Source organism: Muntiacus reevesi, chromosome 3 (assembly GCF_963930625.1).
Source record: "Muntiacus reevesi chromosome 3, mMunRee1.1, whole genome shotgun sequence".
Taxonomy (NCBI): Eukaryota; Metazoa; Chordata; class Mammalia; order Artiodactyla; family Cervidae; genus Muntiacus; species Muntiacus reevesi.
Window position 1 is genome coordinate 151,222,153 of NC_089251.1, and position 12,332 is coordinate 151,234,484.

At 40.6% G+C, this 12,332-nt stretch overlaps 1 protein-coding gene across 1 annotated transcript in view; it reads left to right on the forward strand.

The window, feature by feature from the left end:
* Window positions 1-12,332, forward strand: part of DNAH7 (dynein axonemal heavy chain 7) — a 263,405-nt gene that overhangs the window by 245,084 nt on the left and 5,989 nt on the right. Inside the window, exons 59-63 of the mRNA XM_065927706.1 lie at window positions 1,283-1,468; window positions 3,764-3,901; window positions 7,701-7,931; window positions 10,530-10,682; window positions 12,004-12,181. Of these exons, the coding sequence (XP_065783778.1) occupies window positions 1,283-1,468; window positions 3,764-3,901; window positions 7,701-7,931; window positions 10,530-10,682; window positions 12,004-12,181 (886 nt within the window). The remainder of the gene's footprint in view (window positions 1-1,282; window positions 1,469-3,763; window positions 3,902-7,700; window positions 7,932-10,529; window positions 10,683-12,003; window positions 12,182-12,332) is intronic.

The window sequence follows — 12,332 nt, forward strand, 5'->3', positions numbered from 1 at the left end:
TAATGAGGTGGGTGAAGCTGGAGCCTATTATACAGAGTGAAGTAAGCCAGAAAGAAAAACACCAATACAGTATACTAATGCATATATATGGAATTTAGAAAGATGGTAATGATAACCCTATATGTGAGACATCAAAAAGACACAGATGTAAAGAACAGTCTTTTGGACTTTGTGGGAGAAGGCAAGGGTGGGATGATTTGACAGAATAGCATTGAAACATGTATATTATCATATATGAAACAGATCACCAGTTCAGGTTTGATGCATGAGACAGGGTGCTCGGGGCTGGTGAACTGGGATGACCCAGAGGGATGGGGTGGAGAGGGAGGTGGGAGGGGGGTTCAGGATGGGGAACACATGTAAATCCATGGCTGATTTATGTCAATGTATGGCAAAACCACTACAATATTGTAAAGTAATTGGCCTCCAATTAAAATAAATAAATTTAAAAAATTAAAAGATCATAAATTTTATTGGTATTCTAGAAAATGCAAATGAACATAATATTAATTATCTTTAGGAAATCAAATTAGCAAAGATTTTAAAACTGATTTAGTAGCAACTACAGTTGCTACAGTCTTTCAGGAAAGCAGTTTGATAACATTAATCAATTGCTTTTTATAAATTCCTTTCCATTGACGTTGTAATTTCCTTTTTAGGAATCTAGACTAAAGAATCATTAGAAAATTTAATAAGCGTCTATTTAGTGAAACATAAGTTAACAAAGTAGAAAATTAGGAGCCACTAAAGTCTTCAGTATTAGAATATGATTACTAAAATAGTATTTTCATATACTCTTTTAAGAAACAGTAAAACATGAGATTTGGTGAAAAATTATATGCAAAATTGTGCAATTGACAAAATATCAATATATACAGGTATAAAAACGTGGTGAAGGAAATTAAAACTGATTATCTCTGATTTGATTGGTTTTGAACGTCACTTAGCAGTGCTGGATTTTGAAGGATGGGGTTATGTTCTAATTTAGTTTGCATCAGGCACATAGTAAGTGGTCCACTAATGCTGGCCGAATAGTAGGTGAGTTCACAAGTTATAGAGGATTTCTTTTCTTTGCACTGACGGATTGAAAATGACCAGAAAAAGAGAGGGACCCTGGGGGAAATTGCAGTAAATCAGCTGGGAAGTGAACATAGAAAGGGAAATTGTGGAGGTGCAGATGTTTTGTAAACTGTTTAACAACATGAGCAAGCGGGAGACACAGTCCCGTGTGACGCGGGGCTGCTGAGTCTTGCCCGGCTGAGCGACTGGCGCTCTCCCGCAGGAACTGCCCTACGACGCGCTGCGCTACATGACCGGCGAGTGCAATTACGGCGGCCGCGTGACCGACGACTGGGACCGGCGCACGCTGCGCAGCATCCTCGACAAGTTCTACAACCCGGAGCTGGTTCAGAACCCGCTCTACAGGTTCGACTCCAGTGGCATCTACTTCGCGCCTCCTGCTGGTGATGTAAGTGCACGTGCTCTTGAGGAAAACTGAAGGCAGTAAAGCATGAAATTCCCCGGATACCGAAAATGGTGACTTTTCCCCCAGAGGCTTTTTTTGTTATTGTTAACCGTTGTGTGTCCTTAAGTCTTACAGGGACAGAGCAAACGCTATGCAAAGATGGAGTTAGTGGTTTCCTGTTGGCTGTAATGTGAGGAGTATCAGAACCGCTCCTCACCCAACAATGTCTTCCTCAGTGACCTGAAATTCTCCTACTGTGAATTCAGACCTTTGGGTCAAAAGACATTGCCTCCAATTAAAATGGGAGAAATGAAATCACTCAGTCGTGTCCGACTCTTTGCGACCCCATGGACTGTAGCCTACCAGGTTCCTCTGTCCATGGGATTTTCCAGGCAAGAATACTGGGGTGGGTTGCCATTTCCTTCTCCAGAGGATCTTCCCAACCCAGGGATTGAACCCGGGTCTCCCGCATTGGAGGCAGACGCTTTACCGTCTGAGCAGAGAAGGGGGTTACAAAATAGTATTAACTGTAATAGTTAATATGCAGATCATTCTTAATTATTTACAAAGCAGTTACATGTAATTATCTCATTAGAGCATCGAATTACCATTGATACTATTATCCCTCCTATTTTACAAGTAAGAAAGTAAGTTCACTAAACTTAGATAACTTGCCCAAGATCCCAAAGGTAGAAAGGGACAGAGAATCACACCTGCTTCACAAGACCAAGGCTGTCGACTCCTGTTTTTTCCAGTCCTGTCTAACAGATGTATTTGCCTTCAGATTATCACACAGTAGACTTCTAGGGACTGCCAGTACAATTAAATTGGTTCTCGGTTTATTCCCAGAAGTCAAAAGAGCACATATTGAAAGTTAAACACACAGCCACAGGCAACAGAGGCACATGCCTTGACTCCACATCCACTTGGATGAGCTCTGGCCGCGGGCAGACACTGAGAGAGAGGAAGAGAAGCGCCAGTTCCAGAGTCCGGGTCACAGATGGGGCGGGGGAAGTCAACACGGGGAGTCAAGGCAACAGGATTTCCAGGGATGAGTTGGAAAGTAAGAAGACGGCAAGATAAAGTCAGGTTGTGTAATGTGACCCATATTGAAAAATCATCAGTGACCAATTGCCCCATCTCACTGTATGTATGTGTGTATATGTAAGTGTATATGTATATATATGAATGTGTATAATTATACATATCCTTCCCTGATTATACATATCTTCCCTGGTGGCTCAGATGGTAAAGAATCCGCCTGCAATGTGGGAGACCTGAGTTTGATCCCTGGGTTGGGAAGTTCCCCTGGAGGAGGGCATGGCAACCCACTCCAGTATTCTTGCATAGAGAATCCCCTTGGACAGAGGAGCCTGGCAAGCTACAGTCCATGGGGTTGCAAAGAGTTGGACATGACTGAGCAACTAAACACATGTGAGCATCAAGACACGTATGGAATCTTTTTAAAAAATCTTTTTATTAAACTTTGTATTTTATATTGGAGTATGGCTGATTGACAGTGTTGTGATAGTTTCAGGTGGACAATAAAGAGACTCAGCCACACATGCACATGTATCCGTTCTCCCCCAAACTCCCCTCCCCTCCAGGATACCACATAGCATTGGTTCTGTATGGATCCCTTGGTTGGGAAGATCCCCTGGAGAAGGAACTGGCCACCCACTCCGGTATTCTGGCCTACAGCAATCCAGGGACAGAGGAGCATGGCAGGCTACAGTCCATAGGGTCTCAGAGAGTCAGACACAACTGAGCAACTAACACTTTGAACGCTCACGGAATCTTGATAGAAGTTTATGTAAATATAAAACGTGTGCATGAGTATAAAAGATTTATATTAATGGTGGTTATCTCATGATGATAAAATCTCAGGTAATTTTTACTTTTCTGAATTAAGTGGATTTATCACAATAAGAGTAAACAGAAAAATCAGAGTAAAGCAGAAAAAAACTACTGGGGTAAATTAAGAACAGTCATCAGCAAATGCAGCACGGAAAGATTTCTGTGGAAGAAATTTCTAAATGAAGTAGCCAGGATATTCCTCTCTCCATTTAAAAATTCATTTCAACTGAGTGGGACATTTTTTTTCTCTTTCTAAATGTGTCCATATCTTTTTTTTAATGCTTTGGCCCTGGATGAAAGAAAATGAAAGCATTCAGTGTCCAGTCTCACAGGCTCATCCACTCAATAACCTGAGCACTGAAAATTACGTCTTTTCAGTGAGCAAGTTCTACAGGATAATTGATTTCTAACCTCCTGGCTCCTTGTTATTTATCTTTGCAGCACAACAGCTACATTGAATACACAAAGACACTGCCTCTGACCCCAGCTCCGGAAATCTTTGGGATGAATGCCAACGCCGATATCACTAAAGATCAGTCGGAAACTCAGCTGCTGTTCGATAACATTCTTCTCACACAGGTGTGTGATCTGTGCATTGGTGGATTCTGAGGCTGCAAAGGATGGTCCCCAAGCAGCAGGAGCCCACTCGGGAGAGGCCCGGGCCCAGGATTCCATCTGTTCAAGTGGAGAACCATTTTTAGGAAAAGAAAAGAAAATACGTACCTTAAAAATAAGTTTAAACATAGAGTAAATGAATGTGTGGGTTTTGTTTTCACCGGGCTTTTGATTTGGAAAGCATCTTTGAGTTTCATTCTGCTGCCAGCAGTTCTTTGAGTGGCATTCTTCGAGTATCTCTGAGTATTCTTTGATATCGTTCTGCTGCTAGAAATTCCATTTTTCCTCTCTTGGCTTGAATTATGCCCCAGAACATATATTATGTCCTTTATAAATTTCTTAAAGTGGAAGAAGAGTTTCAGAGGTGCCTGGAAGCAGTTTGTTGCCAGAATTCATCTAGAATTTTCCCTATTTAATTTTCTAGTCTCTTACTAATGCAACATTTTTAATGACTTATCTTTATCAAATGTTCCAGAACATTTAACCTAGTTTGCGTAGTTTTTTGTCACATCAGTATTTTATCAGATTATATAGTATTTAAAATATAATAGTAAGTATGAAATAAATTAAAAGATTTAGGAGAACTGTTGCCTCTGAGACATGCAACTCTGCTGGTGAGAGCATAAATGTAAGGGCACATCAGAGGATGACCTCTGAAGACACCAGGATTCAGCATGCCATGGCACAGGTTAGTTCATTTGAATGAAAGATGTTTAATCTTACTTGTCTATTAAGAGATCTTCTATATTGTTTTCTGTTAGAAGATACGCTTGTTTGTTTTATTTCCGAAAGCAAATTAGTCCAAATGGTGAGTTCCCTTAATGATTGCATGAAATTTTAGTAAGTTAGGGATGATTATTCATTAAGCAAATTATTCCCCTAACTGATTTCAAGCTGATCTTTTTTTATTTTTATGGAATCTCAAAGTAATAATAATAATAATAGTTAATTATTTTATAGTGCTTCTTGTATGGGAGCACTGTTCTAAATGGTTTATGCATAACAGTGTAATGCTTAGGACAGTCCTGTGAGGTAAGGTGCTAATTATTCCCATTTTATAGCTAAAAGACTTAGACACAGAATGATTAAGTAGTTAACTCAAGGTCAGCTAGTACAATTTAAAGCCAGGACTCTGCGCCAAGTAGTCTGACTCCCACTAGTTTGGCTCCAGAATCTGTGTTTTAAGCTGTGTGATACTCTTTCTAGAGTCTAAAAATGGAATAAACCTCAAAGGCAGATAACCAGAGATGCTAGGGGAACTAAGAACTGGAATGAAAGAAAGAAAGTTAAAAGAACCGGATTGAAAGAAAGAAAGAAAATGAAGTCGCTCAGTCATGTCTGACTCTTTGAGACCCCATGGACTGTAGCCTGCCAGGTTCCTCCATCCATGGGATTTCCCAGCAATAATACTGGAGTGGGTTGCCATTTCCTTCTCCAGGGGATCTTCCCCACCCAGGGATCGAACATGGGTCTCCTGCATTGCAGGCAGACTTTTATCATCTGAGATACCAGGGAAGTCCAAGAACCAGACTTCTCTGGTGGCTCAGACGGTAAAGAACCAGATTGAGAGGATGACCTAGTGTGCTGTCATTGATGGAAGAGTTCATGGAACTTCTGGTTCTGGTCTGTTGTAAAATGACATCTGTAATAAGGCAGAAAGGACAAAGACCATGTTTTAATGTCCATTTTATATGTTAATACCACTAAGATCAATTATTGCTCGAGCATGAAATCATATATAGACAAGAATACATAGATCTTTAGCAACTTTAGTGCATGTAGTATGCAATAGTCTGACAACAGGAGATTTATAGAGCCTTCGGCTTTGTTTTAAACTTGATGGACTGTGCCATATTACAGAATACATAAAGCAGGGGTCATATTCCAACAGAAAATGACTCAGAATCAAACAAGCAAGTTTAAATACACTTGGGATATCTTCTCAGTATGTGACTAAACAACCTCTTTCAATATTCTGCAACTCAGATTGGCAAATACAGTTAATGTAATGGGTAGGCAGGTGTTCAGTGATTCCACATTGAGTTTACCACAGTTCAGAGGCAACCAGAACAGCGATTTAGAGAGCAAGGTCATGAGGACAGGACCTTCACATTGAGTATTGAAATAAAATATCTTTTGAAGTGAGAGGAGCTAGTGGGGTTGAGAATGTTACTTCTGCAGAGCTGTCTTACCTATATGCTGAACTGCTAGACTTGCTTTTGAATAAGAAAATTGTTTCGACCTAAAATATTGTTAAACTAGAAATGGAAAGGTTGAATTCCATGATGTCTCCTTGAAAATGTATCCCACTTATCTTTATTTGTTTAATAAAAGGAAAACAACTTTTAGAAGATTTCAAATGGTGTTTATGAAAACTCTTAAGAAAAGACAATTAAAAAAGAACCCAAGTTAAATAATTACAAATAAATAACACCCTTTTGCTCTTAATTCTCAATATCAGTTGGATATTACTTTTAAAACGTATCTCCCCAACTGTGTGATTCTGGTGTGTGAGAAATAGGTATAGGAATGTTTGTGTTACTAAAATATTTTTCTTACATTTTTGAAGGGTTATAGGCCTAGGATTTGTTTGGGGGGGGGGGTGTTTGATGGAGGTGCAGCTCTTGTTAGAAAACAGTAATGTTTTTAATGAGTTTATAGTACCTTGTATGCACATCAAAATATAAATAGAAATCAGCATATCATTCTTCAAATGCAACAGAAATAGATATTTCACTAGTTTTGACCAAATATTCATTACCTTCTTTATTATCTGTAATTTGTTTTATATATTTGGTTGTAAACCTAGTAGTTTGGGATTGTGGTAAAGGATTACTATATTAGCATAGCCCCCCCTTTTTTTCCTAGCTTGTAATTAATACTAACATTTAATTTTTTATTGCACATTTTTATAGGAAGGTGTTAGGGTACCATTAAAAATCTTACTAGAAACTTCAGTAGAAGTTACTGTCAATATGTATGGAATAGATCCAATATAGAAACTAGAAAATATAAAATCTGAAATAAGACTAACACAATTTCCTGGGGCTGAAAAAATATGAGACGTATTCGTTTATATTCTAATAGTGCTCATTCTGTCTCCATGCACACACACACACACACATTGAGGATTTAAAGGTTTTCTCAGAAAATATAGATTCATTTATACGGTGCCACTATAAACTTAAGAAATAAAAATTGAAATGAAATTCCCCTTCCTTGCTTCCAGTGTGAATTACTAAAGTCTGCCCTATCTCTATAACTCTTCCAACTGCTTGGAAGATTAGAGCTTATTTTCTTTGCCCTCCTGGATTCAAGGAGAAAGCTATATCTCTGCTTTTGGCAACCAGTAGGCAACAGAGTTATTATTAGCAAATATATTTGTGGCAAGCTTTCTCATAGCAAAACCAGGTTTCCTCCTTGTGGGCTTTGATGCCCATCATCACTTGACCACCTCACCATGGTGAATGCTTTTGCTCCCTCTGTCCACAGCATCTGCCCTTCCCTCAATTCCTAGAGAGCACAATGCTTCCTCCAGATCTCCTTTTGCTGTGAACATTGTACATAAACTTCTAACAGCTGTTTTTCTCCTAAAGCTCCATTCCCATGCCTGTTACCATCACGTCAATAAATCTTATGTGGAGAAGAATCATAGATAAAATAGCAAAGTAGTACTCATTCTTACAAAATTTAGGAATTTTCCCATCCAGCAATTCTTAGACCTTTGTGAGTATTTCTGATTCATAGTTTGAATTCTTCCCAGTCTCGTTCAGCAGATGCTGGTGCAAAATCATCGGATGAAGTGGTAAATGAGGTTGCTGGTGACATCTTGGGTAAACTTCCGAACAACTTTGACGTTGAGTCTGCAATGAGGAGATACCCAACCACGTACACTCAGAGCATGAACACAGTGCTTGTTCAAGAAATGGGACGGTTCAATAAGTTGCTGCAGACCATAAGAGACTCATGCATTAACATCCAGAAAGCAATCAAGGTAAGGGAAAGTCCAGCAAGGAAAAATCATCAAAATAAATCATTCGTTTACTCGCCAGCATGTATTGGGCACAGATTCTGTGAAAGTGCTTTTTTTGGTTCTGGAATAGAAAGAAAATCCCTGCCCTTAAAATGTGTATGGAATTCTGGGGTTGGCAGTTAATTAGTGGGTAAGTGAGTATAGAGTATGGTTCGTAAAGCAGTCATTTGCTGGATGAGATATATGCTAAGGAGGCAGAAAGCGTTAAGAGGTAAGAAAAACAAAGCTTCTGCCCTCAGTGAGCTTACCTTAGTGAGGGAAACAAACAATTAACAAATAAACTTTTCAGTCAATGGTAAATTCTATGGAAAAAAATGAAATGGGATAAGGATATGGAGGGTGAGAGGTGGGAAGCACAGTCATTTGGAGTCAGGCCATTCTGAAGAGAGGCCCGATGGGAGGGGCAGGCCATGGAACGTTTGGGCAGTGGGTTGAGCCGGCAGGAAGGCCCTGAGAACAGCAGCCTGGCGTGGTTGAGGGTACCGTAGGGGAGGCTGGCTTGGCTCGAGAGGAGGGAGCACGAGGGAGATGGTAGAACGGAGAGGAAGGCCCAGGCTCGCGATGGCCTTGTCAGCCAAGGTTGGGATCTTCAATTCTATTCTAAAGTGTAAAGGCAAAGGGAGGCCTTAGAGGAATTTAAGCAATAAAGTGAAATGACCTGTTTTGTATTTTTAAAGATTGCTCTGATCTCTGCGGAACGGATTATAGGGAAACCAGAACATAGGCAGAAACCAACTGTACAATGGAAGCCTTCCAGCTGAGCTGGTTTCTTGTCGTAGCAGTGGAGGTGGAGGAGAGTGGTTGGTTATGAGTTGTTGTTGAAAGAGGAGTCTGTCTGGCAGGGCTGTTTGGCTAAGTATTCGGCATCTTGTGTCTCCTTAACCTGGCTCTCCCTGTGTCCTTCCTGGAAAGTGAAGGCCTGGCTCTCCACGTTCTGGGAGATAAAAGGGCAAGAGGCCTGTGGGAGCTCAGCGGCTGGTACACGTGGATTCACTTAAATCCCGATTTCGGGATGGGAATTCTGACACCAACTCAGCCTGGCATTCTTCCCCTCTATGAGGTTCTTCATTTTCCTGTCCAGGTTTCATTCAAAGTAGGTGATGTGCAGTTTTGTGGGGAAAGACCCAGGACTCTGTTTTTTAAGGCAGATCCCAACAGTCTTCATTCGAGCACCACCTTCTTCTCCTGCCTGGCTAAGGCCGTCAGTTCCAAATATCTTGAATATCCTAGTTGATCCTCAGCTTTGCCCTCTGCCAGTGTAGGATCGCGTTTCTCCGCACAGCTGAGTCAGCTGCCAACATGCTTTCTAGCTCCCAGTATCGTTCTGCTTCTTTCTGCACCTGTAGGCTTATGGGGTTTTTTTGGAGGTGTAATATTTTTTGTTTTCGGGGGGTGGACTTGGCCATACCACACAGCACACAGGATCTTAGTTTCCCGCCAGGGGTCGAACCTGTGCCCCCTGCAGTGGAACGTGGAATCTTAGCCGCTGGGCCACCAGGAGGGCTCCCAGGCTTGTGCTTTTAAGAAACAAATTCCTCTGCTGTTATTTCAGGGTTTGGAGAATGAGGAAAATGAAATGTGAGTGTTTAATCCATTAAATTTACTCTGAGATTTCCTCCATATGCTAGCTGGAATGATATTGTCAGCTATGGAGAAAACAGAAATGATGGCACCTGGCCCAGTTGCAAGATCACATAGGAATTTTCAAGGGCCTCAAGGTTTTACCATCTGTTAGGATCTTCAATTTTATTCTGAAGTGTAAAGGTAAAGGGAAGTCTTCATCATGCAATGAAGTAAAATGATCTATTTTGCATTTCAAAATGGGATAAAAATCAATTAGACTTCACAGTTGCAATCCAGGATATTCAACCTTTCAAGGCACTTTGAATCATTTTGCTCATTTTATATTTATCACTGTCCTTTTAAGAAGGTCAGGACAGAGGTGTGTTAGCTGTCTATTTAATAGATAAATAAACTTAAGTCAAAGTTAGGCTGTGACTTAGTAGACAGTGAGAAGCCGAGTGTTGATTAAGATCTTCCAGACGGGGCAGAATGGGTAAAGGTAGTCAAAAGGTCCAAACTCTCAGCTACAAGACAAGTCCTGGAGGTACACTGTCAGTTTAGTGACCACAGTCAGTAATACTGTGTCACTTATTTGAAAGTTGTTAAGAGAGATCTTAAAAGTTCTCATCACACAAAAAAATGTAACCATGTATGGTGATGCATGTTAACTAGGCTTATTGTAGTGATCACTTCACCATATACACAAATATTGAATCATTATGTTGTACATCTAAAATTGATACTTTATGTCAGTATTCTTTATATTTCAATAAAAGAAACTTTACATTAAAATTTGATTAGATTAAAATCGTTAATATTTTTCCAAGAAATAACTCAAAGATTCCATGTCTTACTTGTGAGCCAAAGAAAATACCTTTTCTTTCTCCCCCCTTTTTTTTTTTGCTATACTTAATCATAACTGTAAACAAATTTAATTATAAAATTACTCAAATGTTAGAATACTGTCATGTCAAACAATGGTTAAATGTGTTTCAGGGACTTGTAGTGATGTCTACAGAACTTGAGGAAGTGGTTAGCAGCATTCTGAATGTCAAGATCCCAGGAATGTGGATGGGGAAATCATACCCAAGCCTTAAACCCCTTGGGAGCTATGTGAATGACTTCCTTGCAAGGCTAAAGTTTCTGCAGGTGAGTTCATCCAAATGCTCACATATTAGGTTTCTTTTGATTTCATTTTCTTCACTAGGATTTGTGACCCCATGTACGGTAGTCTGCCAGGGTCCTCTGTCCATGGGATTCTCCAGGCAAGAATGCTAGAGTGGGTAGCCATCCCTGTTTCCAGGGGATCTTCCTGACCCAGGGATCAAACCTGGGTCTCCTGCATCGAAGGTGGATTCTTTACCATCTGAACCACCAGGGAACCCATAATGAGCATTATTGTCTAGTTTTTCTGCGCATGCCAAGCATAAATGACCACTACTCAATATCGCATATAGTTTATGTAACTGTTGCACTAAATTGTCAAAATACTAATATTGGAAGTAGAATCTCTGGAAGCTTCTTTAGGAGAGGTGTTCATGTTCAGTGAAGTTAGAAATTCAAATCAATGACATTTGAAGAGAAAAAGGGACTCACTGTGTTGATATTTCTATTGAAAATTTAGCTTTAAGAGATCCCTACAACAGATTATCCTACAAGGCCACACACGCTACTGGTAAGGAGAATTATTTCTTCCTTGTGCAGCACTCTTCCAGGTCATGAAATCACTAGATTGCTGTTTCAGCCCAAGTCAGTAATGGGCTAATTGTCTTGGAAATGTAGAGTGGGCAGAAGTCTGCCTCCGAATTACCTGGCAATATTGGTTCTTAACAATGTTCTTATTAACAGTTCTGTTAGAAGTATTAATTTCCCAGGTACTATATATAATGCATCAAAAATTGCCTGTGAGGACATTTCTCCAGCGATGAACTGACTAAACTCCCCTTTCATAATATAGGCCTTCTGTAGTACTAGTGAAGTGAAGTCGCTCAGTTGTGTCCGACTCTTCGGGATTCCATGGACCGCAGCCTCCCAGGCTCCTCCGTCCATGGGATTTTCCGGGCAAGAGTACTGGAGTGGGTTGCCATTTCCTTCTCCAGGGGATCTTCTGGACCCAGGAACTGAACCCATGTCTCTTACATCTCCTGCATCGGCAGGTGGATTCTCTACCACTAGCGCTGCCTGGGAAGCCCGAGGCAGTCACTGGGCATGTATAAAACAGGCATTTGTATCTGCATTCCTATCGCTGCACAAGCTGGTGCAGTGGGTATGAAACTGACGCCAGAGCACATGCTGAATGTGCTGGCTGTTTTTCAAACTTTGAGAGTATGGCTTTTTATTCCTCCAAGTGTTAGCTTATTACTTTACTAGAGAATCATAGGGGGAGTGTTTGGGGCAAATTTTATTACGCCATGTTGCATTCAGAGTTGAAAGGCTCTAGTGTCTGGACACTTGTGCTTTGACACCACAGCAATGGTACGAGGTCGGCCCTCCTCCAGTCTTCTGGCTTTCTGGCTTCTTCTTCACACAAGCCTTCCTGACTGGTGCCCAGCAAAACTATGCCAGGAAACACACCATCCCCATTGATCTTCTCGGGTTTGACTATGAAGTGATGGAAGACAAAGAGTACAAGCACGCTCCAGAGGATGGTGAGTGGCAGCAGTGGAATGAGTTGGCTTATATCTTGACACTGAACAAAAACATCACCTTCTTGCTCAATTTTCTCAGCTGTTTAGAAGGCAGAATGAGCAAAAGAGAGCAAGGATAAGAAAAAAATGGGGATGACATGAATCTGAATAA